General features: G+C 42.7%; 1 protein-coding gene across 4 annotated transcripts in view; it reads right to left on the bottom strand.

Moving 5' to 3' along the window:
- Positions 1–26,785, bottom strand: part of slc44a5a (solute carrier family 44 member 5a) — a 67,235-nt gene extending 40,450 nt beyond the window's left edge. For 2 of the 4 annotated variants that reach the window (XM_029623915.2, XM_029623916.2), the window contains exon 1: positions 26,249–26,784. In XM_029623915.2, the coding sequence (XP_029479775.1) occupies positions 26,249–26,333 (85 nt within the window). In that variant the 5' untranslated portion in view covers positions 26,334–26,784. Of the gene's footprint in view, positions 1–26,248 lie in introns of all 4 variants that reach the window. The other 2 variants (XM_029623914.2, XM_029623913.2) reach the window with 2 other exon arrangements.

Here is a 26,785-nt window from a genome sequence, read left to right as displayed (position 1 = left end):
GTCTGTCTATCCTCCCGTTGTCTGTCTGTCTGTCCGCCTGTCCTCCCGCCTGTCCGTTCGCCTAGCCTGTCCTCCCGTCCGCCTAGTTTGTCCTTCCTGTTTGTCCGTCCGCTTAGTTTGTCTCCAGTCTGTCCGTCCGCTAGTTTGTCTCTCCAGTCTGTCCGTCCGCTAGTTTGTCTCTTCCTGTTTGTCTGTCTCCGCTTAGTTTGTCTCTTCTGTTTGTCTGTCTGCTTTAGTTTGTCTCTTCCTGTTTGTCTGTCTCGCTTAGTTTGTCTCTTCCTGTTTGTCTGTTCGCTTAGTTTGTCTCTTCCTGTTTGTCTGTTCTGTTTAGTTTGTTCTGTTTCCTGTTTGTCTGTTTGCTTAGTTTTTCTTCCTGTTTGTCTGTTTGTTTAGTTTGTTCTGTTGCTTAGTTTGTTCTCCCTGTTTGTCTGGCGTTCTTTAGTTTTTCTTCCTGTTTGTCTGTTTGTTTAGTTTGTTCTCCTAGTTTGTCTATTCGCTTAGTTTGTTTGTCTCTTCCTGTTTCCTAGTTTGTCCTCCCTGTTTGTCCGTCCGCGCTAGTTTGTCCTTCCTGTTTGTCTGCTTAGTTTGTCTCCTGTTTGTCCGTCCGCTAGTTTGTTCCTTCCTGTGTTGTGTCGCTTCCGTTTAGTTTGTTCTTCCTGTTTGTCTGTTGTTTAGTTTGTTCTTCCTGTTTGTCTGTTTTTGTTTAGTTTGTCCTTCCTTTTTGCGCTTAGTTTGTCTCTTCCTGTTTGTCTGCCTTCTTCCTTAGTTTTTCTTCCTGTTTGTCTGTTTGTTTAGTTTGTCTTCCTTATTTGTCCATCTCGCTTAGTTTGTCCTTCCTGCGCTAGTTTAGTTTGTCTCTTTCTGCTTGTTCTGTCTAGTTTGTCCATTCCTTAGTTTGTCTCTTCCTAGTTTGTCTCCGTCCTCGCTTAGTTTGTTCCTCCTCCTGTCTGTCTGCTTAGTTTGTTCCCTTCCTGTTTGTCTGTCTTTAGTTTGTCCCTCCTGTTTGTCTAGTTTAGTTTGTTCTTCCTGTCTGCTTTGCTTTAGTTTGTCTCTTCCTAGTTTGTCTGTTCTTAGTTTGTCTCTTCCTGCTTAGTTTGTTCTTCCTGTTTGTCCGTCCGCTTAGTTTGTTCTTCCTGTTTGTCTGTCCGCTTAGTTTGTCTCTTCCTGTTTGTCCTGTTCTAGTTTGTCCTGTTTGTCTGTTTGCTTTAGTTTGTTCTTCCTGTTTGTCTGTCTGTTTAGTTTGTCTTTAGTTTGTTCCTTCCTAGTTTGTCTCTTCCTGTTCTAGTTTGTTCTTCCTGTTTGTCTGACTCGTTTAGTTTGTTCCTTACGTTTGTCTGTTCTTAGTTTGCTGTAGTTTGTCTTAGTTTGTCTGTTCCGTTTAGTTTGTTCTTCCTGTTTGTCTGTTTGCTTAGTTTGCCCTTTCTGTCCTCCGCTTGTTTGTCTCTTCCGTTTAGTTTGTCTTCCTGTTTGTCTGTCCGCTAGTTTGTTGTTCCGCTTAGTTTGTCTTTTGTCTGTTTAGTTTGTCTCTTCCTGTTTGTCTGTTTCGCTAGTTTGTTCCTTCCTGTTTGTCTCTTGCTAGTTTGTCTCGTTCGCTGTTTAGTTTGTCTGTTTGTTCGCTTAGTTTGTTCCTTCCTGTTTGTCTGGGCTTAGTTTGTTAGTTTAGTTTGTTCTCTTCCTGTTTGTCTGCTTGCTTAGTTTGTTCTTCCTGTTTGTCTGTCTCGCTTAGTTTGTTGTCTTCCTGTTTGTTGTCTCGCTTAGTTTGTGTTTCCTGCTAGTTTAGTTTGTCTTCCTGCTTGTCCTGCTTGTTTAGTTTGTCTGTCTTCCTGCTGTTCTAGTTTGTCTTCTGTTTAGTTTGTTCCTGTTTGTTCCTGTTTGTCTGTTCGTTTAGTTTGTCTTCCTGTTTGTTTTGTTGTCCGTCTTGTCTGTCTGTTTTAGTTTGTCTCTTCCTGTTTGTCTGTCTGTTTAGTTTGTCTTGTCTGTTTAGTTTGTTCTTCCTGTTTGTCTGTCTGCCGTTTAGTTTGTCTCTTCCTGTTTGTCTGTCCGTTTAGTTTGTCCTTCCTGTTTTTGTCTGCTTAGTTTAGTTTGTTCCTTCCTGTTTGTCTGTTTGTTTAGTTTGTTTCTTCCTGTTTGTCTGCTTCTTCCGCTTTAGTTTGTTCTCTTCCTAGTTTGTCTGCTCTCGCTTAGTTTGTCTCTTCCTGTTTGTCCTGTCTTTTAGTTTGCTTCTAGTTTGTCTCGCTTAGTTTGTTCTTCCTGTTTGTCTGTTTGCTAGTTTGTTCCTTCCTGCTTCTGTCTCCGCTTAGTTTAGTTTGTCTTCCTGTTTGTCTGTCTTCTTAGTTTAGTTTGTCCTTCCTGTTTGTCTGTTTGTTTAGTTTGTCTGTCTTCCTAGTTTGTCTCTGTTTGTTCGCTTAGTTTGTCTCTTCTGCTTAGTTTGTCCTTCCTGTTTGTCTGTCTCTGCTTAGTTTGTCTCTTCTGTTTGTCTGTCTCGTTTAGTTTGTTTGTCTCTTCCTAGTTTGTCTGTCTGTTTAGTTTGTCTTCCTGTTTTGTCTGTCTGCTTAGTTTGTTCCTTCCTGTTTGTCTGTCTGCTTAGTTTGTCTCTTCCTGTTTGTCTGTTCTGCTTAGTTTGTCTTCCTGTTTGTCTGTCTGCTTAGTTTGTCCTTCCTGTTTGTCTGCCTCGCTTTAGTTTGTCTCTTCCTGTTTGTCTGTCTTGGGCTTAGTTTAGTTTGTCTGTTTGTTCCTAGTTTGTCTCCTTCTGCTTCTGTTTAGTTTGTCTCTTCCTGCTTTGTCTGTTTGCTTAGTTTGTTCTTCCTTAGTTTGTCTGTCCTCCGCTTAGTTTGTTCCTTCCTTTTGTCTGCTCGCTTAGTTTGTCTGTCTGTCCTGTTTAGTTTGTTCTTCTGCTTGTTTGCTAGTTTAGTTTGTTCTTCTGTTTGTCTGTTTGTTTAGTTTGTTCTTCCTTTCTGTTTAGTTTGTCTCTTCCGCTTAGTTTGTCTCTTCCTGCTTAGTTTGTTCTTCCTGTTTGTCTGTTCTCGCTTAGTTTGTCTCTTCCTGTTTGTCTGCTTCGCTTAGTTTGTCTCTTCCTGTTTGTCTGCTCCGTTTAGTTTGTTCTTCCTGTTTTCCTGTTTAGTTTGTTCTTCCTGTTTGTCTCGTCTCGCTTAGTTTGTTCTCTAGTTCTGTTTGTCTACTCTGCTCTAGTTTCTCGCTTAGTTTGTCTGTCTGTTTAGTTTGCTTGTTCTGTTCTGTCTGTCTCGCTTAGTTTGTTCCTCCTGTTTGTTGTTTGATTCGCTTAGTTTGTTCCTTCCTGTTTGTCTGTCTCCGCTTAGTTTAGTTTGTCGTTTGTCTGTTTCTAGTTTGTCTCGTCGCTAGTTTTAGTTTGTTCTTCCTGTTTGTCTGTCTGCTTAGTTTTTGTTTGTCTTCCTGTTTGTCTCCGTTTGTCTGTCTTAGTTTGTCTCTTCCTGCTTAGTTTGTTCCTTCCTGTTTGTCTGTCTCCGCTTAGTTTGTCTCTCCTGTTTGTCTGTCTCGCTTAGTTTGTCTCTGTTTAGCCATCTGTCTATCTAGCTTGTTTGTCTGTTTGCTTAGTTTAGTTTGTCTCTTCCTGTTTGTCTGCTTGTTTAGTTTGTTCTTCCTAGTTTGTCTGTCTGCTTAGATTGTCTCTTGTCCGCTTAGTTTGTTCTTCCTGTTTGTTTGTTCTTCCTGTTTAGTTTGTTCTCTTCCTGTTTGTCTGCTGTTTGTTTAGTTTGTCTCTTCCTGTTTGTCTGTCTTGCTAGTTTAGTTTGTCTCTTCCTTGCTTGTCTGTTTGCTTTAGTTTGTTCCTTCCTGTTTGTCTGCTTGTTTAGTTTGTTCCTTCCTGCTTGTCTTGCTTAGTTTGTTCCGCTTTAGTTTGTTCTTCCTGCTTGTCTGCCCGTTTAGTTTGTTCCTTTTCTTGTCTGCTTTTGTTTGTAGTTTGTCTTTCTGTTTAGTTTGTTCGCTTCCTGTTTGTCTGTTCCGTTTAGTTTGTTCCTTCCTTGCTTGTCTCATCTGCTTAGTTTGTTCGCTTCTTGTTTGTTCGCTTTGTTTGTTCTGTTTTCGTTTAGTTTGTCGTTCGCTGTTTGTCTAATCTTGTTTTGTCCGCTTTAGTTTGTTCGCTTGTTTGTCTAATTTGTTTGTTTTCGTTTGTTCATTCGCTTGTTTGTTCGCTTAGTTTGTCTCTCTTGTTTGTTCGCTTCGTTGTAGTTGTCTTGCTGTTTGTTTATTTGTTCGCTTGTCTGTCCGTTTAGTTTGTCTCGCTTCCTGTTTGTCCGCCTCTCTGTTTGTTTGTTTGTCCTTTCCTTGCTCTGCTGTCTAGTTTGTTCGCCCGCCTGCTTCTGTTTGTCGCTGTTAGTCTGTTCGCTTAGTTTGTTCCGCTTCTAGTTTGTTCAGCTTTGTTTGTCTGTTCGCTTAGTTTGCTTCGCTTCGTTTGTCTGTCTCGCTTAGTTTGTCCGTCCTGTCTGTCTGTTTAGTTTGTCATCTGTTTCGCTTAGTTTGTTCTTCCTGCTTGTCGTCTCGTTTAGTTTGTTCGCTTGCTTGTCTGTTTAGTTTGTTCGCTTGTTTGTCTGTTTAGTTTGTTCGCTTCGTTTGTCTGCTCCGCTTAGTTTGTTCCCTTCCTGTTTGTCTGCTTGTCTGGCTTAGTTTGTTCGCTTTCTGTTTGTCTCGCTTAGTTTGTTCTTCCTGTTTAGTTTGCTCGTCTTCCTTGTCTATCTCGCTTTTAGTTTGTCTCCGCTTGTTTGTCTCGCTTTTGTTTGTCTCGCTTCGCTTAGTTTGTCCGCTTGTTTGTCTAATCTTGTTTGTTCGCTCGCTTTTTGTTCGCCCGCTTAGTTTGTTCGCTTGCTTGTCCATCTTGTTTGTTCGCTTGCTTGTCCATTCGCTTAGTTTGTCTCGCTTGTTTGTCTAATTCTTGTTTGTCTCTTCCTGTTTGTTGCTTCTGCTTAGTTTGTTCGCTTGTTTGTTCATCGCTTAGTTTGTTCGCTTGTTTGTCTGTCTTGTTTGTTTCGCTTGTTTGTCTAATCTTGTTTGTTCGCTCGCTTGTTTGCTTTCGCTTAGTTTGTTCGCTAGCTTGTTTGTCTATCTGTTTGCTTAGTTTGTTCGCTTGTTTGTCTGTTTGTAGTTTGTCCGCTTGTTTGTCTAATCTTGTTTGTTCGCTTCGCTTAGTTTGTTGGCTTGTTTGTCTAATCTTGTTTGTTCCGCTTCGCTTGTCATTTGCTTTAGTTTGTCTCGCTTTGTTTGTCCATCTTGTTTGTTCGCTTCGTTTGTTCGCTTCCTTAGTTTGTTCGCTTCGCTTCGCTTGTCCGTCCGGGCTTAGTTTGTTCGCTTGTTTGTCCGTCCGTTTAGTTTGTTCTTCCTGTTTGTCCGTCTGTTTTGTTTGTCTCTTCCTGTTTGTCCGTTCATTTAGTTTGTTCGCTCGCTTGTTCGCTTCGCTTAGTTTGTTCGCTTGCTTGTCTAATCTTGTTTGTTCGCTTCGCTGTCCATCCGCTTGTTTGTCCGCTCGCTTGTTCATCCGCTTTTGTTTGTCCGCTTCGCTTGTCTGCCTTCCGCTTCTGTTGTTTGTCCGCCTTGTTTGTCTGTCTGTCTGTCCGCCTTGCCTGTCCGCCCGTCGGTCTAGCCTGTTCGCCCGTCTGTCTGTTCGCCTAGCCTGTCCCCCTAGCCTGTTCGCCTAGCCTGTTCGCCTAGCCTGTTCGCCCGTCTGTCTGTTCGCCTAGCCTGTTCGCCTAGCCTGTTCGCCCGTCTGTCTGTTCGCCTAGCCTGTTCGCCCGTCTGTCTGTTCGCCTAGCCTGTCCGCCCGTCTGTCTGTTCGCCTAGCCTGTCCGCCTAGCCTGTCTGCCTAGCCTGTCTGCCTAGCCTGTTCGCCCGTCTGTCTGCCTAGCCTGTCTGCCTAGCCTGTCTGCCTGGCCTGTACCATGTGGGACTCCATAGAAAGTTGACACAGGGTTGTGTCTCAGCTTATTGTGTATAATACAGTAGCTAGTTACAGAGTTACAATAACAAGTTACAATATGATATTGTGTATACTGAACAGGTGGTTATAGCCTGTTCAGATACGATCAAATTAAGGCACTGTCAGGGCCTGCCTGGGGCACCTATAGTATTGATAAGGGATGTCTACAAAGACTATTTCTGTATAAAGAAATCATCTGGTGGAAGGCGAATGCAACTAAGAGTTTAACTGGACCAAGTATCTGCACAAAGGCAAATATTGGCTCACAAAGTAAATATTTGTTTACATAGAATTAGAGAAATAGGCTAATTATCCAAAATACAAAACTAGAGAGCCTAAACAAAGTAAACATGGTCTTTTAAAGACATCTTCTTGGTTGTATCTGAGTGTAATAATTTGAGTGCCTGGGAGGTAAATGAGATTAACACAGAGTCTTAAAGTAATAGAGAGTGAGTGGGTGGCAGTGTAGCCCCACAAAACAGAATAGATATCGAGTTGATCTTCACTGGCACAGTATAACAAGACTGTGTGTGTGTGAGTGATACCCTCCTACACAGACCTGTTAAAGACTCCACTCCCATGTATTTTCACAGTTAAACATTGTATCATTACTTCCCGGGGCCACCTGTATGTAAAATATATGCACATATGACTGTTAGTCGCTTTGAAATAAAGTATCTGCTAAATGGCATTTATTATGTTAGAGAGAGATTCAAATAATGTTTTGTCAAAGTGGAGAGCACCCATGGCCCTTCTTTAAATCAGCAGTGTCATATCATATTACCCTCGCCCACACTACAGCATGACGCAAACACATCTGAATGAGACCCTCTGCACAAAACAAATCAGGAATCAAAGCCTAATTAGGCAGCAGATTGCTGCTTAATTTCTCTCTTTTCAACAGAAGCCTGGCAATTAGAAACTGCAGTAGCATCTAAGCTGCTGTAACAACAGCTTTTTTGCATGAAAGGATGTGAAGATTAATTAAGGGGGTGCTGGATGATTGAGAAGGAGGACAGTGCAGTGAGCCTTGTGGTTGGCAACTTGTCCAACCATTTGTGAGATGTGTCTATGTTTCTCTGGCATCGTCACTCAAAATGTGTATACACAAGACAGAGGCGTGTGTTTGTGCGTGGATGTGCATACGTCTGTGTTTCCCAAAGCCAAGAAAGTGTTGACAATCTGAAACATCAGCAACTCCAGCTCTCACTTACATCATCCCTGTCAATCATAGTCCCTATCACACAACATTTCAACACGAATGAATTGAAAGTCTTGAGACAACCTAAGTGAAGAGATAACCCACTGGACACACACACACACACACACACAGGTTGTATCAATGTTGTTTCCATGTAATTTCAATTAAATTGAACAAACGTGGAATAGACGTTGAATTGACGTCTGTGCCCAGTGGGAAGACGGGGACCTACATCCTCCCTGTCACTATCATCATTGTCCTGCTGAGGTTTGATTGTGAATGAGTGCTCTGGTGGGTGTGCAGTGTGTCTCTGTTCCAGCTAGAGGCGTCGCTGGGGGGAGGGGTTGCCTCAGGAGAGAGACAAGGCCTCCGGGGCTTCGGAAGAACACATGGAGAGAGGAGAGAGAGAGAGAGAGAGAGAGAGAGAGAGAGAGAGAGAGAGAGAGAGAGAGAGAGAGCGGCTGTCAACGCGAGCCTTTGAGACCGTCTGACGCAGAACGAAAACAGAGGTGTAAGGAGATGGGGGGGCTGGCTAGAGGAGTTTTGAATAATAAGAAAAACACAGAACAGAAACGATATCAAAGAGTTAACAACAAAAAAATGGGGGAAAAATGGCAAGCGGAGTAGTTGGGGGAATAAAGAGGGAGAAAGAAAAGAGAGGCTATTACATAAAAACTAAGGCTCCGGGCCAGTCAAACTCTCCTGATGCCAACTGGTAACGTTATACAAAATCTATCTGGAAAACGTGATGAAGTCAGCTTGTATTTGTGTGAAAAGGAAATGGAGCACTTTGTTAGATACAACACCTTATTTGACATGTATATTACTATGCGTTCCCCAGGGTGAAATGAATCCCTAGTTAAACAATCCATTTGTAATAAATGGCACACACACGCAAAGTCACACAGCAATAATGACACAATTATGCAATTCTAGAAAGTCATTCAGTGCAAAGAGAATCTCTAATTGAACCGCTATTGATTTTGTGAAAACCAAAAGCAATTTCTTATTGCACCGAATGTGGCAGTGTCATTAGATTACTCTACTCAGAGCCTCCGTTTCACTCATTTTGGCATTCTCATTATTAGCATGCACTGAAAGGAGGCCATTACTGCAACACAAAGCACCATCCTCAATCAGCTGTGAAAATCTATTTTGTTTTGTGTACGTGTGTAAGCCCTGCACTACCAAGGGTATTTGAATAAAGAGTAGGATGCATACCCTGCAAAGTTACGAAATACGCATTTCTCCCAAAATAAGTCAGATAGCATCATTTAGACAGAGACATACATTTTTTACATACACTATATAAAACAAAAGTATGTGGACACCCATTCAAAACAAATATATATATAAAAATAAAATAATAATAATCCTTTTTAAATCGGTGGATTCGGCTCTTTCAGTCACACCTGTTGCTGACAGGTGTATAAAATCGAGCACACAGCCATGTGACAAACATTAGCAGTAGAATGGCTTTACTGTAGAGCTCAGTGACTTTCAACGTGGCACCGTCATAGGATGCCACATTTCCAACAAAATCAGTTCATCAAATGTTCATCAAATGTCTGCACTGCTAGAGCTGCCCCGGGCAACTGGAAGTGCTGTTATTGTGAAGTGGAAATGTCTAAGAGCAACAGCGTCTCAACTGCGAAGGCCACACAACGGGACCACCGGGTGAACAATGACTGTATGTCAGGAGCTTCATCAAATTGGTTTCCATGGCCGAGCTGCCTAATACACGCCTAAGATCACCATGCGCAATGCCAAGTGTCGGCTGTAGTAGGGTAAAGCTGCCACTGGACTCTGGAGCAGTGGAAACACGTTCTCTGGAGTGATAGATCAGGCGTCACCATCTGGCAGGCCGGCGGATGAATCTGGGTTTGGTGGATTCCAGGAGAACACTACCTGCCCCGTTGCATAGTGACAACTGTAAAGTTTGGTGGAGGAGGAATAATGGTGCTAGGCCCCTTAGTTCCAGTGAAGGGAAATCTTAAGGCCACAGCATACAATGACATTCCAGACGATTCTGTGCTTCCAACTTTGTGGCAACAGTTTGGGGAAGGCCATTTCAGGTTTCAGTATGGCAATACCCTGTGCACAAGCGAGGTTCACACAGAAATGGTTTGTCGATCGGTGTGGAAGAACTTCACTGGCCTGCACAGAGCCCTGACCTCAACCCCATCTAACACCTTTGGGATGAATTGCAATGCCGACTGCGAGCCAGGCCTAATCGCCCAACCTCACTAATGCTTGTGTATGAATGGAAGCAAGTCCCCAAAGCAATATTCCAACATCTAGTGGAAAGCTTTCCCAGAACAGTGGAGGCTGTTATAGCAGGAAATGGGGGACAAATTCCATAATAATGTCCATGATTTTGGAAGGGGGATGTTCGAAGGGCAGGTGACCATATTATTTTGGTCATGTAGCGTTTTTCAATATATGTCTCTGGCATTACGCATGTAGACAGAAACCACAAAGCAGAATAGAGTATTGCACCTTCTCTGTCACTGTCCATTCTCAGACAGCCCTGACCTTTAGAGCTGGGAGTTTAGTAGTACACTGGAACGCTACCTCTGGTGATATAACCAAAGATATCCCTCTGCAGTATCTGTCAACTCCACACTAAGGTTACCTCCAGTAATAACATACAGTTCTGTCTCATCTCAGCACAGAGTGCGACTCACCTCCAATACTGACATACAGTACTGTCTCCTCTCACCTCCAAATAGGGTTGCAAAGGGTCAGAAACCTTCCGCTAAATTACTTGAATTTTTCCATGGGAAGTTTGGAAATATTGCTTAAATTCATTTAAAAAAGTTAGCTTATAACAGTGAACCTTTTTTGTGGGATACACATAAGGCAATTCTAGATCTTGTGGCATATTTTGGTTAAACTATCCCCAATTCAATGGAATTTCAACCCTCTGCATGCACAGTGCATTCTTCCATCACCTGTGCAGTGTACTCTTCTATCGCATGTACAGCTGATTCTCAAGATCTTGCACACTAATGAGATGTTATTGAACCGACACTATTACACTGTCTGAGCCAAGGACTACATGCTTTCCGGTAAGTTTTGATTACAGTACTGGGTGGGGTGGATATATTTTATATGACATACATTATTTTTTGTTAACTAGTAAATAGTAGCCTACAGCAAAGTGTTTTTAAATCATTTCTGCTAGTAAGTTTTTCTACCATGTGGGTTTTAGCTTGCTTGAACCTGCTAACTGAGGAGTGTTAATTCACCTGTTTCCATACATGTTAAAACATTTATCTTACAAAGGAGTTGTTTGATCTAACTGCTTAACTATTTATCTGTACATGGAATTGTATTTGGGTTTCTTTTTAACTAGTTTTTTTTCTAATCTTTACAGGAAAATGCCACGGGCACTATCTGATGTGTGGAGACATTTCACTGCAGCAAATATAGAAGGAAAAGCTGTGTACATTTGCAAATACTGTGCCCAATTATATGTGAAGAATGCAAAAAGATGCAGAATCATCTGGGCAAGTGCATCAAGTTTCCTCAGCGTACATAACCTCTGACAAAAGTCCCTCTACCTCTATTCGAGGTGAAAATTATGAATCAGACACCTTATCGATAGCAACAGCTCATGGTCCTCCTGGAATCAGAAGTTTTTTGACTCAATGGAGGAAAGTAGTCAGAGAAATTCTGATGAATGCCTTGCTTGAGCTGTGTATACAACTGGTTCCCCTCTGATGCTCACAGGCAATGTGTATTGGAAGAGATTTCTGAATGTTCTTCACCCAGCATATACCCCTCCAACCAGACATGTTTAATCTACTCATTTGCTGGATGCAGAGTTCAGAGTTTAAGTGAAGGTCAAGCAAATCATAGAGAAAGCAGACTGTATTGCAATCATCTCTGATGGGTGGTCGAATGTTTGTGGGCAAGGAATAATTAACTACATAATCTCCACCCCACAACCAGTATTCTACAAGAGCACAGACACACCGGTCTCTACATTGCAGATGAGCTGAAGGCAGTCATCAATGACCTTGGACCACAGAAGGGATTTGCACTGGTGCCAGACAATGCTGCGAACATGAAGGGCGCTTGGTCTAAAGTGGAGGAGTCCTACCCTCACATCACACTCATTGTCTGTGCTGCTCATGCATTGAATCTGCTCCTCGAGGACATCATGGCACTGAAAACAATGGACACCTCGCTCATCAACTCATCCCTGACCGCTGGCTACGTCCCTCCCGTCTTCAAGAGAGCGAGAGTTGCACCCCTTCTGAAAAAACCTACACTCGATCCCTCCGATGTCAACAACTACAGACCAGTATCCCTTCTTTCTTTTCTCTCCAAAACTCTTGAACGTGCCGTCCTTGGCCAGCTCTCCCGCTATCTCTCTCAGAATGACCTTCTTGATCCAAATCAGTCAGGTTTCAAGACTAGTCATTCAACTGAGACTGCTCTTCTCTGTATCACGGAGGCACTCCGCACTGCTAAAGCTAACTCTCTCTCCTCTGCTCTCATCCTTCTAGACCTATCGGCTGCCTTCGATACTGTGAACCATCAGATCCTCCTCTCCACCCTCTCCGAGTTGGGCATCTCCGGCGCGGCCCATGCTTGGATTGCGTCCTACCTGACAGGTCGCTCCTACCAGGTGGCGTGGCGAGAATCTGTCTCCTCACCACGCGCTCTCACCACTGGTGTCCCCCAGGGCTCTGTTCTAGGCCCTCTCCTATTCTCGCTATACACCAAGTCACTTGGCTCTGTCATAACCTCACATGGTCTCTCCTATCATTGCTATGCAGACGACACACAATTAATCTTCTCCTTTCCCCCCTCTGATGACCAGGTGGCGAATCGCATCTCTGCATGTCTGGCAGACATATCAGTGTGGATGACGGATCACCACCTCAAGCTGAACCTCGGCAAGATTAGTACTGTCTCCTCTCACCTCCAATAATAACATACAGTACTGTCTCCTCTCACCTCCAATAATAACATACAGTACTGTCTCCTCTCCCCTCCAATAATAACATACAGTACTGTCTCCTCTCACCTCCAATAATAACATACAGTACTGTCTCCTCTCACCTTCAATAATAACATACAGTTCTGTCTCCTCTCACCTTCAATAATAACATACAGTTCTGTCTCCTCTCACCTCCAATAATAACATACAGTTCTGTCTCCTCTCACCTCCAATAATAACATACAGTTCTGTCTCCTCTCACCTCCAATAATAACATACAGTACTGTCTCCTCTCACCTTCAATAATAACATACAGTACGGTCTCCTCTCCCCTCCAATAATAACATACAGTACTGTCTCCTCTCACCTCCAATAATAACATACAGTACTGTCTCCCCTCACCTCCAATAATAACATACAGTACTGTCTCCTCTCCCCTCCAATAATAACATACAGTTATGTCTCCTCTCCCCTCCAATAATAACATACAGTTATGTCTCCTCTCACCTCCAATAATAACATACAGTTCTGTCTCCTCTCACCTCCAATAATAACATACAGTACTGTCTCCTCTCACCTCCAATAATAACATACAGTACTGTCTCCTCTCCCCTCCAATAATAACATACAGTACTGTCTCCTCTCACCTCCAATAATAACATACAGTACTGTCTCCTCTCACCTCCAATAATAACATACAGTACTGTCTCCTCTCCCCTCCAATAATAACACACAGTACTGTCTCCTCTCACCTTCAATAATAACATACAGTACTGTCTCCTCTCCCCTCCAATAATAACATACAGTACTGTCTCCTCTCACCTTCAATAATAACATACAGTACTGTCTCCTCTCACCTCCAATAATAACATACAGTACTGTCTCCTCTCACCTCCAATAATAACATACAGTTCTGTCTCCTCTCACCTCCAATAATAACATACAGTACTGTCTCCTCTCACCTCCAATAATAACATACAGTTCTGTCTCCTCTCACCTTCAATAATAACATACAGTACTGTCTCCTCTCACCTTCAATAATAACATACAGTACCTCCTCTCCCCTCCAATAATAACACACAGTACTGTCTCCTCTCACCTTCAATAATAACATACAGTACTGTCTCCTCTCCCTCCAATAATAACATACAGTACTGTCTCCTCTCACCTTCAATAATAACATACAGTACTGTCTCCTCTCACCTCAATAATAACATACAGTACTGTCTCCTCTCACCTCCAATAATAACATACAGTACTGTCTCCTCTCACCTCCAATAATAACATACAGTTCTGTCTCCTCTCACCTTCAATAATAACATACAGTACTGTCTCCTCTCACCTTCAATAATAACATACAGTACTGTCTCCTCTCACCTCCAATAATAACATACAGTTCTGTCTCCTCTCACCTCCAATAATAACATACAGTACTGTCTCCTCTCACCTCCAATAATAACATACAGTTCTGTCTCCTCTCACCTCCAATAATAACATACAGTACTGTCTCCTCTCACCTTCAATAATAACATACAGTACTGTCTCCTCTCCCCTCCAATAATAACACACAGTACTGTCTCCTCTCACCTTCAATAATAACATACAGTACTGTCTCCTCTCACCTCCAATAATAACATACAGTTCTGTCTCCTCTCACCTCCAATAATAACATACAGTACTGTCTCCTCTCACCTCCAATAATAACATACAGTACTGTCTCCTCTCACCTCCAATAATAACATACAGTACTGTCTCCTCTCACCTCCAATAATAACATACAGTACTGTCTCCTCTCACCTCCAATAATAACATACAGTACTGTCTCCTCTCACCTTCAATAATAACATACAGTACTGTCTCCTCTCCCCTCCAATAATAACATACAGTACTGTCTCCTCTCACCTCCAATAATAACATACAGTACTGTCTCCTCTCACCTCCAATAATAACATACAGTTCTGTCTCCTCTCACCTCCAATAATAACATACAGTACTGTCTCCTCTCACCTTCAATAATAACATACAGTACTGTCTCCTCTCACCTCCAATAATAACATACAGTACTGTCTCCTCTCACCTCCAATAATAACATACAGTACTGTCTCCTCTCACCTCCAATACTGACAGCTAATCTCTCTCCTGCTACTCATTGTACAACAACACCTGTTACAGAAATCTTAAATTCCAAACATCCACAGTACAGTATGCAAACGCATGTAGAATCACGCATGAATGCAGGAGCATAGATCAGGCACGCACATACCATTCCCTTAAACACACTCCCACCCCCATCCATGTAAACTCAATTGCAGGGAGGGGGCAGAGGACTACTGGTGTGTCTGGCAGGTGGCTCCAGCAGTCCAGGACAGCCTGCCCCCCTGGGGTGCTTCGTTCCTGGGTACCCTCCACGCTCCGCCAGCCTTCTCTGATCCACCCCTGGGGGAATCTCCTCCCCGGCTAGCTCCCATTTCCCCACTGCCTCCTCCCTTTGACTTTGTGATGCCTTCTCTCTGCAGTTAACCATCACAGTCATGTCAAACTGTAGCCTGACACTTTCCTCTGTTAATTACACTTCTCCTCCCTTTGACTTTGTGATGCCTTCTCTCTGCAGTTAACCATCACAGTCATGTCAAACTGTAGCCTGACATATTCCTCTGTTAATTACACTTCTCCTCCCTTTGACTTTGTGATGCCTTCTCTCTGCAGTTAACCATCACAGTCATGTCAAACTGTAGCCTGACACTTTCCTCTGTTAATTACACTTCTCCTCCCTTTGACTTTGTGATGCCTTCTCTCTGCAGTTAACCATCACAGTCATGTCAAACTGTAGCCTGACGCTTTCCTCTGTTAATTACACTTCTCCTCCCTTTGACTTTCCTCACTTGCCGTCTCCCCTGTCACTCTGCAGAATAATACCACTGTAATCCAAAGTTCCTCGGTGGTTAAGTTACAACTTGCCCATCACATTGAAATGAGTCATTTACTCAAATAACTATGAGACATCAGACAGAAAATAAACATGACGTAACACCAAGCACAAGACGCAGCCATCACAGAACCGATGACAGTGTCTGTAGGAGAGAGACCTGAGGGGCTGACGGTTGTCTGTGTATTACTGTTAAAACTTCTTTGGGATAGGGGGCAGCATTTTCACTTTTGGATGAATAGCGTGCCCAGAGTAAACTGCCTCCTACTCTGTCCCAGATGCTAATATATACATATTATTAGTAGTATTGGATAGAAAAACTTTCTAAAACTGTTTGAATGATGTCTGTGAGTATAACAGAACTCATATGGCCTACCCTCTCTACCTAACACAGACAACCAAACTGTTAGGTAGAGAGGGTCCATATCCATACTAACCGTTTGGTTGTCTGTGTTAGGTAGAGAGGGTAGGCCATATCCATACTAACACAGACAACCAAACGGTTAGTATGGATATGGCCTACCCTCTCTACCTAACACAGACAACCAAACTGTTTGTATGGATATCCATACTAACACAGACAACCAAACAGTTAGTATGGATATGGCCTACCCTCTCTACCTGACACAGACAACCAAACTGTTAGTATGGATATGGCCTACCCTCTCTACCTAACACAGACAACTAAACTGTTAGTATGGATATGGCCTACCCTCTCTACCTAACTCAAACAAGCAACAAAACCGTACCGCGAGTGGCCCCCCCAAAGTTTTAGTCATCTTAAAATGACCATGAAATCAGCTAAAAATGAGTTTAATTTAGGAAAGCTGTTAAATAAATTAAAATTAAATTAAAAAGAGACATAACGGTATGTGATTATGTCTCAACGTAATCAAGGTAAGAATTTATTGTTATTTTCAAATAAATCTATTTTTGGTTGTGGTCAATTTGCAGTGTACAAATTATTATAATTAGGTTCCGGCACACGACCATGCGAACCAACAAAAATCAGCCAGCGACTGAATCTAGTTGCCTACCCCCGCCATAGACAAACAAACCCATCTAAGAACCCATTACAGTTCATTCTAATCTACAGCGCTCAATAAAACCTTATGAAAGGGAGATCCTCTCCTTTCTGGGTTTACCTACACACAGACCTTCAATCCACCTCGCTAAATCTCTCCAGAATCCCTGGGAAATCCAGCAAACAAGACAGCTAATAGCACGTAATGAGCGTTAATGAAGTCAACGCTGAGCTTGACACTCCCACTTAGTAGCTGAACTCTAGTGGGAATTGTCACTTCAAAGACCCAGAATCTGGAATCCAGATTGATTAACCGATTTAGAATGTCTTAGATTCTACGGATTTATAATTTCTACTGAATGTCTTACAGTAGACAAGTGTAACAGTTTAGCTTACTCTCCTCGCCCCTACCTGGGCTTGAACCAGGGACCCTTTGCACACATCGACAACTGACACCCACGAAGCATCGTTACCCATCGCGCCACAAAAGCCACGGCCCTTGTAGAGCAAGGGGAACAACTACTTCAAGGCCTCAGAGCGAGTGATGTCACAGATTGAAACGCTATTAGCGCGCACCACCGCTAACTAGCTAGCCATTTCACATTGGTTACACTCACCCCCCTTTTGACCTCCTCCTTTTCCACAGCAACCAGTGATCCGGGTCAACAGCATCAATGTAACAGTATTGCTTCCGTCCCTCTCCCCTACCTGGGCTCGAACCAGGGACCCTCATGCACACATCAACAACAGCCACCCTCAAAGCATTATTACCCATCACGCCACAAAAGCCACAGCCCTTGTAGAGCAAGGGAAACAACTACTTCAAGGCCTCAGAGCGAATGATGTCACAGATTGAAATGCTAGTAGCGCGCACCACCGCTAACTAGCTAGCCATTTCACATCGGTTACACAAGGACAAAGCTAAGTTAAGCTGGCCTGTCTGGGAGAGAGAGTATGTTGAAGAACATGCATGATGGGTTTCGGGGGCTTATACAGTGGAGCATTTCTTTTTGCCTGTGGATGTGCGAGTCCGTGGGAATTACCTTCATTTTCTCAACAAATTAACTAATTTCACTTCCTTTAAGACCAAGATTTGAGCGAACATGCATGTGCATACAGAATACATACGTACACACCACGGATGATAGTCAGCTGCTAGCATGATACTAGACTTGAACTGTCACTCCCACAGAGTTCTCCTCAAGGACCCAGTCCCAGAAACAATCCAAAAATATCAGCTCGTTCCCTCTAGTCTACACAAACACAGCATCTCTCACGCAATTAACTTGTGTTTACCTTACAGTAAGATAAAGTACCTACTAGTTACTCTCCGAAGGGAAGTTTATCAAACAGACTGTTGTTTACTCTGAGTCAAGCCTACAGGGAGTCTTCCAGCAAATACACTTGATGACGGAGCAATCACAGCAGTCCAGTCCAGAAAAACAAAAGCATCCAACTACAAAACAAACAACAATCCAGCAATAGATTCAAGACTGTTGTTGAGAATCATAAGAGAAGTGTTGAACTATGGGAAAGTTCAGTCATACACACTGCTCATTTATGTATTAAATGCCACCCCATACAGAACGCTACTCCCCCCCATAGGACCATGCCTATTAACATAATATTTCCAGTTGCACGTCAGTGTAAAAGTTCTGAAGATATGGTAGTTATTCAGTTCATGCATATTCCCTGTGAGGATGAACTGTCAGTCATCTGTAACTCCCAGATACAGTACTGGTCCCTTGTTATGCATGTCAATGAGCAAAGAGGGGACAGAGGCACTAGGAGACAAACAGACAACAGAAACCATCTTCAGTGAGGTCCTCCCAAACAGGCCTCTCAGAGAAACAAGTCAAGTGTACAGTGCAATGGGAAAAATCTCATTTATGCAAATTGCTCTAGCAACAGCTCACATCCATTTTTCTGAATAGTGGTAATGTACACTGAACAAAAATAAAAATGAAACATGTAAAGTGTTGGTCCCATGTTTTATGAGCTGAAATAAAAGATCCCAGAAATGTTCCAGATGCAAACAGCTTATTTCTCTCACATTGTGAGCACAAAACTTGATTACATCCCTGTAAACTTAAACGTAAAACGTTAGTGAGCATTTCTCCTTTGCCAAGATAATCCATCCACCTGACAGTTGTGGCATGTTGAGAAGCGGATTAAACAGCATGATCATTACATAGGTGCACTTTGTGCGGGGGACAATAAAAGGCCACTCTAAAATGTGGCGTTTTGTCACACAATGCCACAGATGTTAAGTTGAGGCAGCGTGCAGTTGGCATGCTGACTGCAAGAATGTTCACCAGAGCTGTTGCCAGAGAATTGAATATTAATTATCTCCAATGTAGAGAATTTAGAAGTCTGTCCAAAAGGCCTCACAACCACGTGCAACCACGCCAGCCCCGGTGCTTCACATCCAGCTCCTTCACCTGCGTGTCACACCCTGATCTGTTTCACCTGTCTTGTGTTTGTCTCCACCCATCCCCAGGTGTCTCCCATTATCTCCTATGTATTTATACCTGTGTTTTCTGTTTGTCTGTTGCCAGTTCGTCTTGTCCTGGCAAGTCCTACCAGCGTGTCCCCTGTGCTCTTCTTAGTCTTCCTAATTCTTACCTTTCCTGATCCTGCCCACCATCCTGTACCTGCCTGACTCTGATTATGACCCGTTGCCTTGACTACCCTTTTGCCTGCCCCATGTACTATAATAACTGAGACTCCTACTATCCGCCTCCTGTGTCTGCATCTGGGTCTTTGCCTGAGTCCTGACACTGTGGGATGGTCTGAGATGAGCCACCCAGACAGCTGAGGAAACTGTGGCTTTGCACAACTGAAGAATTGCTGTACAAACTGCCAGAAACCGTCTCAGGGAAGTTCATCTGCATGCTTGTCATCCTCACCAGAGTCTTTACCCGACTGCAGTTCGGCGTCGTAAGCTACTTCAGTGTGCAAATGCTCACCTTCGAGGGCTAATGTCACGCTGGAGAAGTGTGCTCTTCACGGATGAATCCCGGTTTCAACTGTACCGGGCAGATGGCAGACAGTGTGTATGGCGTTGTGTGGGCGAGCGGTTTGCTGATGTCAACGTTGTGAACAGAGTCCCCCGTGGTGGTGGGGTTATGTTATGGGCAGGCATAAGCTACTGGCAATGAACATAATTGCATTTTATCGATGACAATTTGAATGCACAGACATACTGTGAAGAGATCCTGAGGCCCATAGTCGTGCCGTTGCTCCGCCGTCATCACGTTTCAGCATGGAAATGTGGCATGTCGATCTGTACACAATTCCTTAAAACTGAAAATGTCCCAGTTCTTCAATGGCTTCCATACTCAGACATATCACCCATTGAGCATGTTTGGATGGACATGTAGGACAGCGTGTTCCAGTTCCTGCCAATATCCAGCAACTTCGCACAGCCACTGGCTGCGTTTCAAACTCAAAGTATACAGCCCTCGGCCCTAAACCATCAGCCCTTGGGGGAATCCCCGCAGTCATATCCAAATGATGAGCAAAGCAAGGGAAGTTTGCAACGTAAGCCCCTCAGCCCTTGTTTTTAGTCATGGAGTTTGCGAGTGTAAACGCCCCATAATTCAATTCACGATGACTGTACATCCGCTAAGATAAGTCAGCCAAAACGTAAAACCTCAACGTCAATATGGAGTCAACATACAAGTGTAAGTAAAAATAGAATGTAAATAAGTTACAAGCTACTAATGTGCTACTCATCTCATAAAAAGTAATGATGCTTTTGTTTGGTTAGCTTTTGGAAATTGTAGAAACAAAACAAATGTTCATTCAGAATCAGCTAGGCAGGCTAACCTTAGTTAGCTCATTCATTTGCTAGCTATCATACAGTAGGTGTATATTAATAATGATATAGTTAATATAAGTAGACACGCAATCATAATTGACTGTAGCGCATATAAAGCATCCACAAGCTACCGGTGGCTGAAAACACAATCATCGCTGGATGAACAAGTGATGAATTTCCGGGCAAGGGCGGTCCATTTAAAAATCATTCCTTCCTCCCTCGCCCTGCAAGTGTATACTCGTCAGACGAGTTACCAAATGGTCACACCAGATACTGACTGGTTTTCTGATACATGCCCTTACCTTTTTTTATGCATCTGTTACCAACAGATGCATATCTGTATTCCCAGTCATGTGAAATCCATAGATTAGGGCCTCATTTATTTATTTCAAATGACTGATTTCCTTATATGAACTGTAATTCAGTAAAATCCTTGATTGTTGCATGTTCCATTTATATTTTTGTTCAGTGTACAGTAAATAGGGGCCAGAATATGCCTGTTTTCACAGACTACATGTCGGTGGAAGTTTGAGGGCTACTGGTGTGGTGTTGTCAATGATGTGTGTATGTTGATGTTTATTTGCTGGCAAGGCCTTATCTGTCCTCAGACAGTGATTTGTCTGAGGACAGAGATAATCCCGGCCTGTTACCCAGAGATAATCCTGCCTGTCCTGCTCCCTCCGTCTGAACACACATCACCTGGGAGAAGGTGTCTTTCACATACATGCATCATGTTCTCACTCTTTCTCTCAGAAACCATCCCTCCCCAACTCATCTTGTCTTAAAAACGATGTTCCAAAGACAATCCCTCACTGCCCCACATCCAGATACAAATCCTACACCAGGGATGGGCAACTGGTGGCGACTCCCATTCGTAGGCCGGCAGATCAGTTTCCAAAAACACTCTTGCCAGAGTATGTAAAGCTGTCAAGGCAAAGGGTGGCTACTTTGAAGAATCTCAAATATAAAATATATTTTGGTTACTACTTAATTTCATAGTTTTTATGTCTTCACTATTATTCTACAATGTAGAAAATAATAAAAATAAAGAAAACCCCTTTAAATAAGTAGATGTGTTTTGGGACCCTTCCCCAGAGTTGTGCCTCGACACAATCCTGTCTCGGCGCTCTACAAACAATTCCTTTGACCTCATAGCTTGGTTTTTGATCTGACATCCACTGTCAACCGTGGGACCTTATATAGACAGGTGTGTGCCTTTCCAAATCATGTCCAATCAATTGAATTTACCACAGGTGGACTCCAATCAAGTTGTAGAAACATCTCAATGATGATCAATGGAAACAGGATGCACCGGAGCTCAATTACAAGTCTCATAGCAAAGGATCTGAATACTTATTTACATAAGGTATGTTTATTTTTAATACATTTGCAAACCTGTTTTCGCTTTGTCATTATGGGGCATTGTTTGTAGATTAACAAAAAATATTTGATCACTCATCAATTTTAGAATAAGGCTGTAACGTAATGCTGGACATACAATTGCCAGTCAGGATCTCTTGTCTCCACCGAGTGTTGTAAACACCCCATGGTTCCTCTTACCCAACAGTCGGTGGAGAAACAAGTTTGAGTGTTCAGAGACAAAACAAGTTCATCTGACTGGCATGGAAGTGCCTCAAGTCTTCAGAGGTGTAAGGATAATTAGGAGTCTGAAACTAGGGAATTTGGTGCAGTGATACTGCTTTTGTTTCTAGCAAGAAAAGGAATGGCCTCCCACTGTGATAAGTAGCTATCACCAGTCTATGATAAGTAGCTATTGGCAGTGAGAATCTGTGTGTTTCATGCTCTAGCTTTTATGTGGGGGCTCTGTAAATCCTTTAGGTTTAGGGAGTGAGGATGAGAGGTAAAGATTCTCTATTTTCTTAGAGAAAACAGCTTGCAGCTCTCTATTAATCTGATGATGACAATTGTTATGACAACTAATGTCTGTATACCATACATGTCATACTGATCCGCCCTCATAGAATCATTACCGTACAGTCAATAACATACCAAAGAAACAGAACTCAACAGAACTGAAGTATTGTCTACTATAATCATGTAGGATCAGTGCTATTCAGCATCCTTGGGACATCTCTACCTAACCAGAACCCTTACCTGACCCTAGAAATGATCATTTAAAATGTCAACTTCAATGGGGTAGGGATGTCTCAAGGATCTTTCCAGACGGACAACTCACAAGGTAAAGACATAAATGTGTAACCACAAGTGAAAACTGTCATTTGACAGCAAGAAAAAAAGAGCACCAATAGACAATGCAAACAAACCAACCTACCTATGGTGTACAGTTATATTCACAAAGACAAGCGATTCATGTCCTGTCTTTGTTCCATAAACCATTTTCCATTTGTGTGTGTTGCCAGACTTCTCAGGATGACTTCCACCCATTTGAGGGTGTTGCCAGACTTCTCAGGATGACTTCCACCCATTTGAGGGTGTTGCCAGACTTCTCAGGATGACTTCCACCCATTTGAGGGTGTTGCCAGACTTCTCAGGATGACTTCCACCCATTTGAGGGTGTTGCCAGACTTCTCAGGATGACTTCCACCCATTTGAGGGTAACCAGGTGTAAAATACAGTAGAGATAGATCATCCTTTACTACACAGACATTTTAAAAAATCTATTATTGATGTCACCTCGTAAAAAATTCAATCTCAATTCCTAAAACACTGAATAATTCAAGACTTTTATTCTCTAGCCTCACCTAAAATATGTTCATTCACATCTGTGATTTTACCATTTGGTGAGAAGTTTACAAGCATAATGAGGAGATGTTACTGGTGGCAAAAACATACAAACTGACTCGGGAAGGGAGTGAACACAACCTGACTGCCACACATGAATAACCAAGAGTAAGGTTGCAAAATTATTTCCAATTATTTTTTGGAAAACACATTTGGTGTTTGCCAAAAGGCATGTGGGAGACTCCCCAAACACATGGAAGAAGGTACTCTGGTCAGGTGAGACTAAAATTGCGCTTTTTGGCCATCAAGGAAAATGCCATGTCTGGCGTATGGTAGTGACAGCATCACACTGTGGGGATATTTTTCCCATCGGCAGGGACTGGGACACTGGTCAGAATTGAAGGAATGATGGATGGCGCTATATACAGGCAAATTCTTGAGGGAAACCTGTTTCAGTCTTCCAGAGATTTGAGACTGGGAGGGAGGTTCACCTTCCAGCAGGACAATGACCCTAAGCATACTGCTAAAGTAACACTCGAGTGGTTTAAGGGGAAACATTTAAATGTCTTGTAATGGCCTAGTCAAAACCCAGACCTCAATCAAATTGAGAATCTGTGGTATGACTTAAATATTTTGCATCTTCAAAGTGGTCAGCATGTTGTGTAAATCAAATGACACAACCCCCCCCAAAAAAAAATATATATTTTAATTTGAGGTTGTAAGGCAACAAAATGCCAAGGGGGGGTGAATACTTTCACAAGCCACTGTAAGGAATTGGGAAGACAGCACAAACAGATCTGGGAACATGGCTAGTTGAAGCACACAGAATTTGGCCAGCTTGTCCTGGGTCAATAGCCTCACAGCTTTTTGGATTTAAATGTTTGAGGTTCTCTAAAAAACACACATCTGGAATGATGCAAAGCCAGAACAAACTGCAGTCAATGGACTAAATCCCTGTGGCTATTCCAGTAACTATATTACACAGGACTGAAGCAGTTGATATGGTCTGCGAAAGTGTGTATTTGGTTGGTCTGTATTGGTTGGTTTCTAATGTCTTAAGCATATTTATCTCTTGTAATATACAGTGTCCTCTCACTGGAATTGAGCCTTTATTCTCAAACAAATGTTTCCGGTCATTAATTTCCTCACGGATCATCATTATCTTAATTTCAATGTGGGCACACACACACACACACACACAGCAAGCTTTAAACTGTGAGAAGACAGAAATGAAAAACAGGAACAGAGACAGGGAAGCAGCAGCATGCAGAGAAAATATGTTCTTCAGAAGAAAGAAATCGTTCAGAGGAGATAGGAGCCTTTGAAAATCATGAGGAACCACACAGCTACCTTATCCAGCAACCATTAGGAGGACTGTCAGCGGTTTCCCTCCCGCACACACCGTTGCCAGGCAGCTCGAGGGAAGAAACTAACAGATTAAAACCACATCTCTGGTTCAGAACGATGCAGCAGAGACACCATGGGGGAGCTGCTTCATTATTCATAAGCCTTTGTAAACAGGGGAGAGAAACTTCTCCAAGTACAAAGTCACACTGGCCTACTCTCTTCCTCGCTACACTGCACCACCTCCAGCCCTACACTGTAGTCACCTAGGTAATGACACCCAAGCCAGAGATGTCTGTTTTTTGGAGTTTGTAGTGTCCCCCACCAAATACTGAACCCTGGTCATCAGTGCGAATCGAGACTGTGTTAGCCCATTGAACTAAAGCCTTGACACTGGGATGCTTCAGGTCTCAGGTAAGGTTAGCTTAATCTGCATGGGCAAGAGAGGAAGTGCCAGGCTTTGGCAATTTAACCCGGATGAAATCACTGTCAGCAAACAGCTGGACTTTGACTCAAGGACCACAGAAAGAGTACCAGTGTGTTACACTCCATGTAAATGTGTGAAACTGATCTGAGGCCCGTAACACACCCCAGAATAGAGCTGGGACGATAAACCGCAAATGAGCAATACCGACCATTTATCACAGACATTTTACTGATAACATTCCTCTAGTAAAGGCTACTTATCGTTAAGTTAGAAATAAAATAAGTCTGCTAATATGGGTTAACGGGACAATGATAGTCCCAACATTGAAAGTAGTAGTTTTAGGGGTAATATTTATAAAATAACCGGTGCGCATTAATGTTAAACTTATCGTTGAATGAACCGTTATCGTAATAAACCAGCCAATATATAGCGATATAGATGTGTCTATATCGCCCAGCTCTACCCCAGAACACATTCACACACCTGCACTGCTTCAATGCCTCCAACAATGGATTGTTCAAGTGAGAGAAAACCATTTCCCCACTCTGCTAAGGAATGAGGCATTCGGGCCAGTGAACATAATACTGGTTTATACTGGTCTGGCGCACATCCAACTCTTTCACTCAAATGGCAGACTATACACATGCACACCAGAGGCTGGTGGGAGGAGCTATAGGAGGACACCTCATTGTAAATGGCTGGAATGGTAGCAAACATACCAAAACCACATAATTGATTCCATTTCATTCATTCCATTCCAGCCATTACAATAAGGCCATCCTCCTACAGCACCTCCCACCAGTCTCCTCTGATGCACACCTGACAATAGTTGACAGATTATTTTGACTGAGCAGAATGATACTGCATTCCAGAAACAGTGCAGGTTGCTGTACCCAGCGGGCACTCCAATACCAATCGACTGTGTCACAGAGAGCCTGGTATTCAGTAGAGCAGAGGGAAATATCCTGTAATTATCAACAACACAGCAACAATAGCCAGTAGACTAGTGTTTCGTGGTGGCTTAATGTCCTTGAAAACCAGAAGTAGACTAGGAATGTTTTTTTGTGGAACGCATCAGAAAATAGAGAAGGTCATTTTAATGTTGACAATAATAGAACATCTTTCTTGCATCATAAAATTCTCTGTGCACTTAAATGGGTATAGACTGCCTGTGTGATTTGTGCTCAAGGTTTAGTGCGCAAAGGGCAACAGTAAAATCATTTGGATCGTCTAGTTATTAACTCAAATACAGTCATTGGCCTATAAAAGTAGCCCAAAAAATGATGAATAATGTTAAATACAGAGGGTTCCGTTACAGTTCACTGTCAGATGAGGTTGCAGTACAGTTGCCATCCTGCATATATACGGCGCCGAGATTTGCCCTGTGCGCGAGCGGCACACGACGTCTTAGCAACAAAGTTGCATCCTCAGCAATATGCAGGCGAGCGGCTCGTGCCATTGGTTAACCTCCGCGGCTTCGATTCGTACGCCGGACCAAAATAGCAAAGCTAAGTTAATGCGGAGTTCACGCGGGGTTGTTATGTCATAGCTAGCATTCATCATGTCCCATAGACCAACATTTCATAATCCATGTATTTGGATGGCAGGTGGAATGCTCAAGGAGGCTCGAGAACGCGCTAGAATTAGTGGTCAAATTAACACTATAATACCCTGATACAAAAATAGACTTAAAATCCCCTTTCCCTGTTGCTTTGAGAATATTTGAAAACTATTTCCCCTTATGGAATAGAAATATCATGTGCCAGCCGGGTAGGATATCTGAGGGTACAATTTCTCACCTATGCTATTGCTACATACGCTGTTAATATGCCATATTTATTTAATAACAGACCCCATCAATGTGACACACTTTACTTCAATGAGCCTAGGTTAGGTACTCACCGTAATAAAGGGAAGGGATGTCCGTTTTTCTTGCCATTTCACTGTGGACGGTAGAATTGTCTGGTGTGTAGTGATGCGATGGCATGGATGTTGGGAGTCAATGAACACTCCCGTATTTGGCTCCAAGTTTATAGGAAAGGTCCTCTCACCTGTGTGAAGCTAGCCACAATAAGGATTAGCCACAATAGTGGAATGTGTGGTTCGCCTTCAAAATAAAAGTCCCTCATTGAAAGCGATTCAAACGGATACCATATGCCATATTTGGACAATATAATGAATGCTAAACAAGGTCGGAATGTTATATAATTTCCACAAAATAAAATAATTGAGTAGGCTGATGCCCCATTTCATGGACCCAAGAGCCATAGGTAAGGCATGCTAAATTAATGTTCAATACGTACAACAGGCTCGAATAACCTGTACCCCTGCATATTTGCCTCGGTACCGGTACCCCCTGTATATAGCCTCGTTATTGTTATTTTATGGTGTTATTTTTGTAAACTTTTGTATTTAGTAAATATTTTCTTAACACTGCAT

This window comes from Oncorhynchus nerka, linkage group LG20 (genome assembly GCF_034236695.1).
Source record: "Oncorhynchus nerka isolate Pitt River linkage group LG20, Oner_Uvic_2.0, whole genome shotgun sequence".
Taxonomy (NCBI): domain Eukaryota; kingdom Metazoa; phylum Chordata; class Actinopteri; order Salmoniformes; family Salmonidae; genus Oncorhynchus; species Oncorhynchus nerka.
Note: the sequence above shows the minus strand (reverse complement) of the source record. Positions and strands in the feature narration are given on the sequence as shown.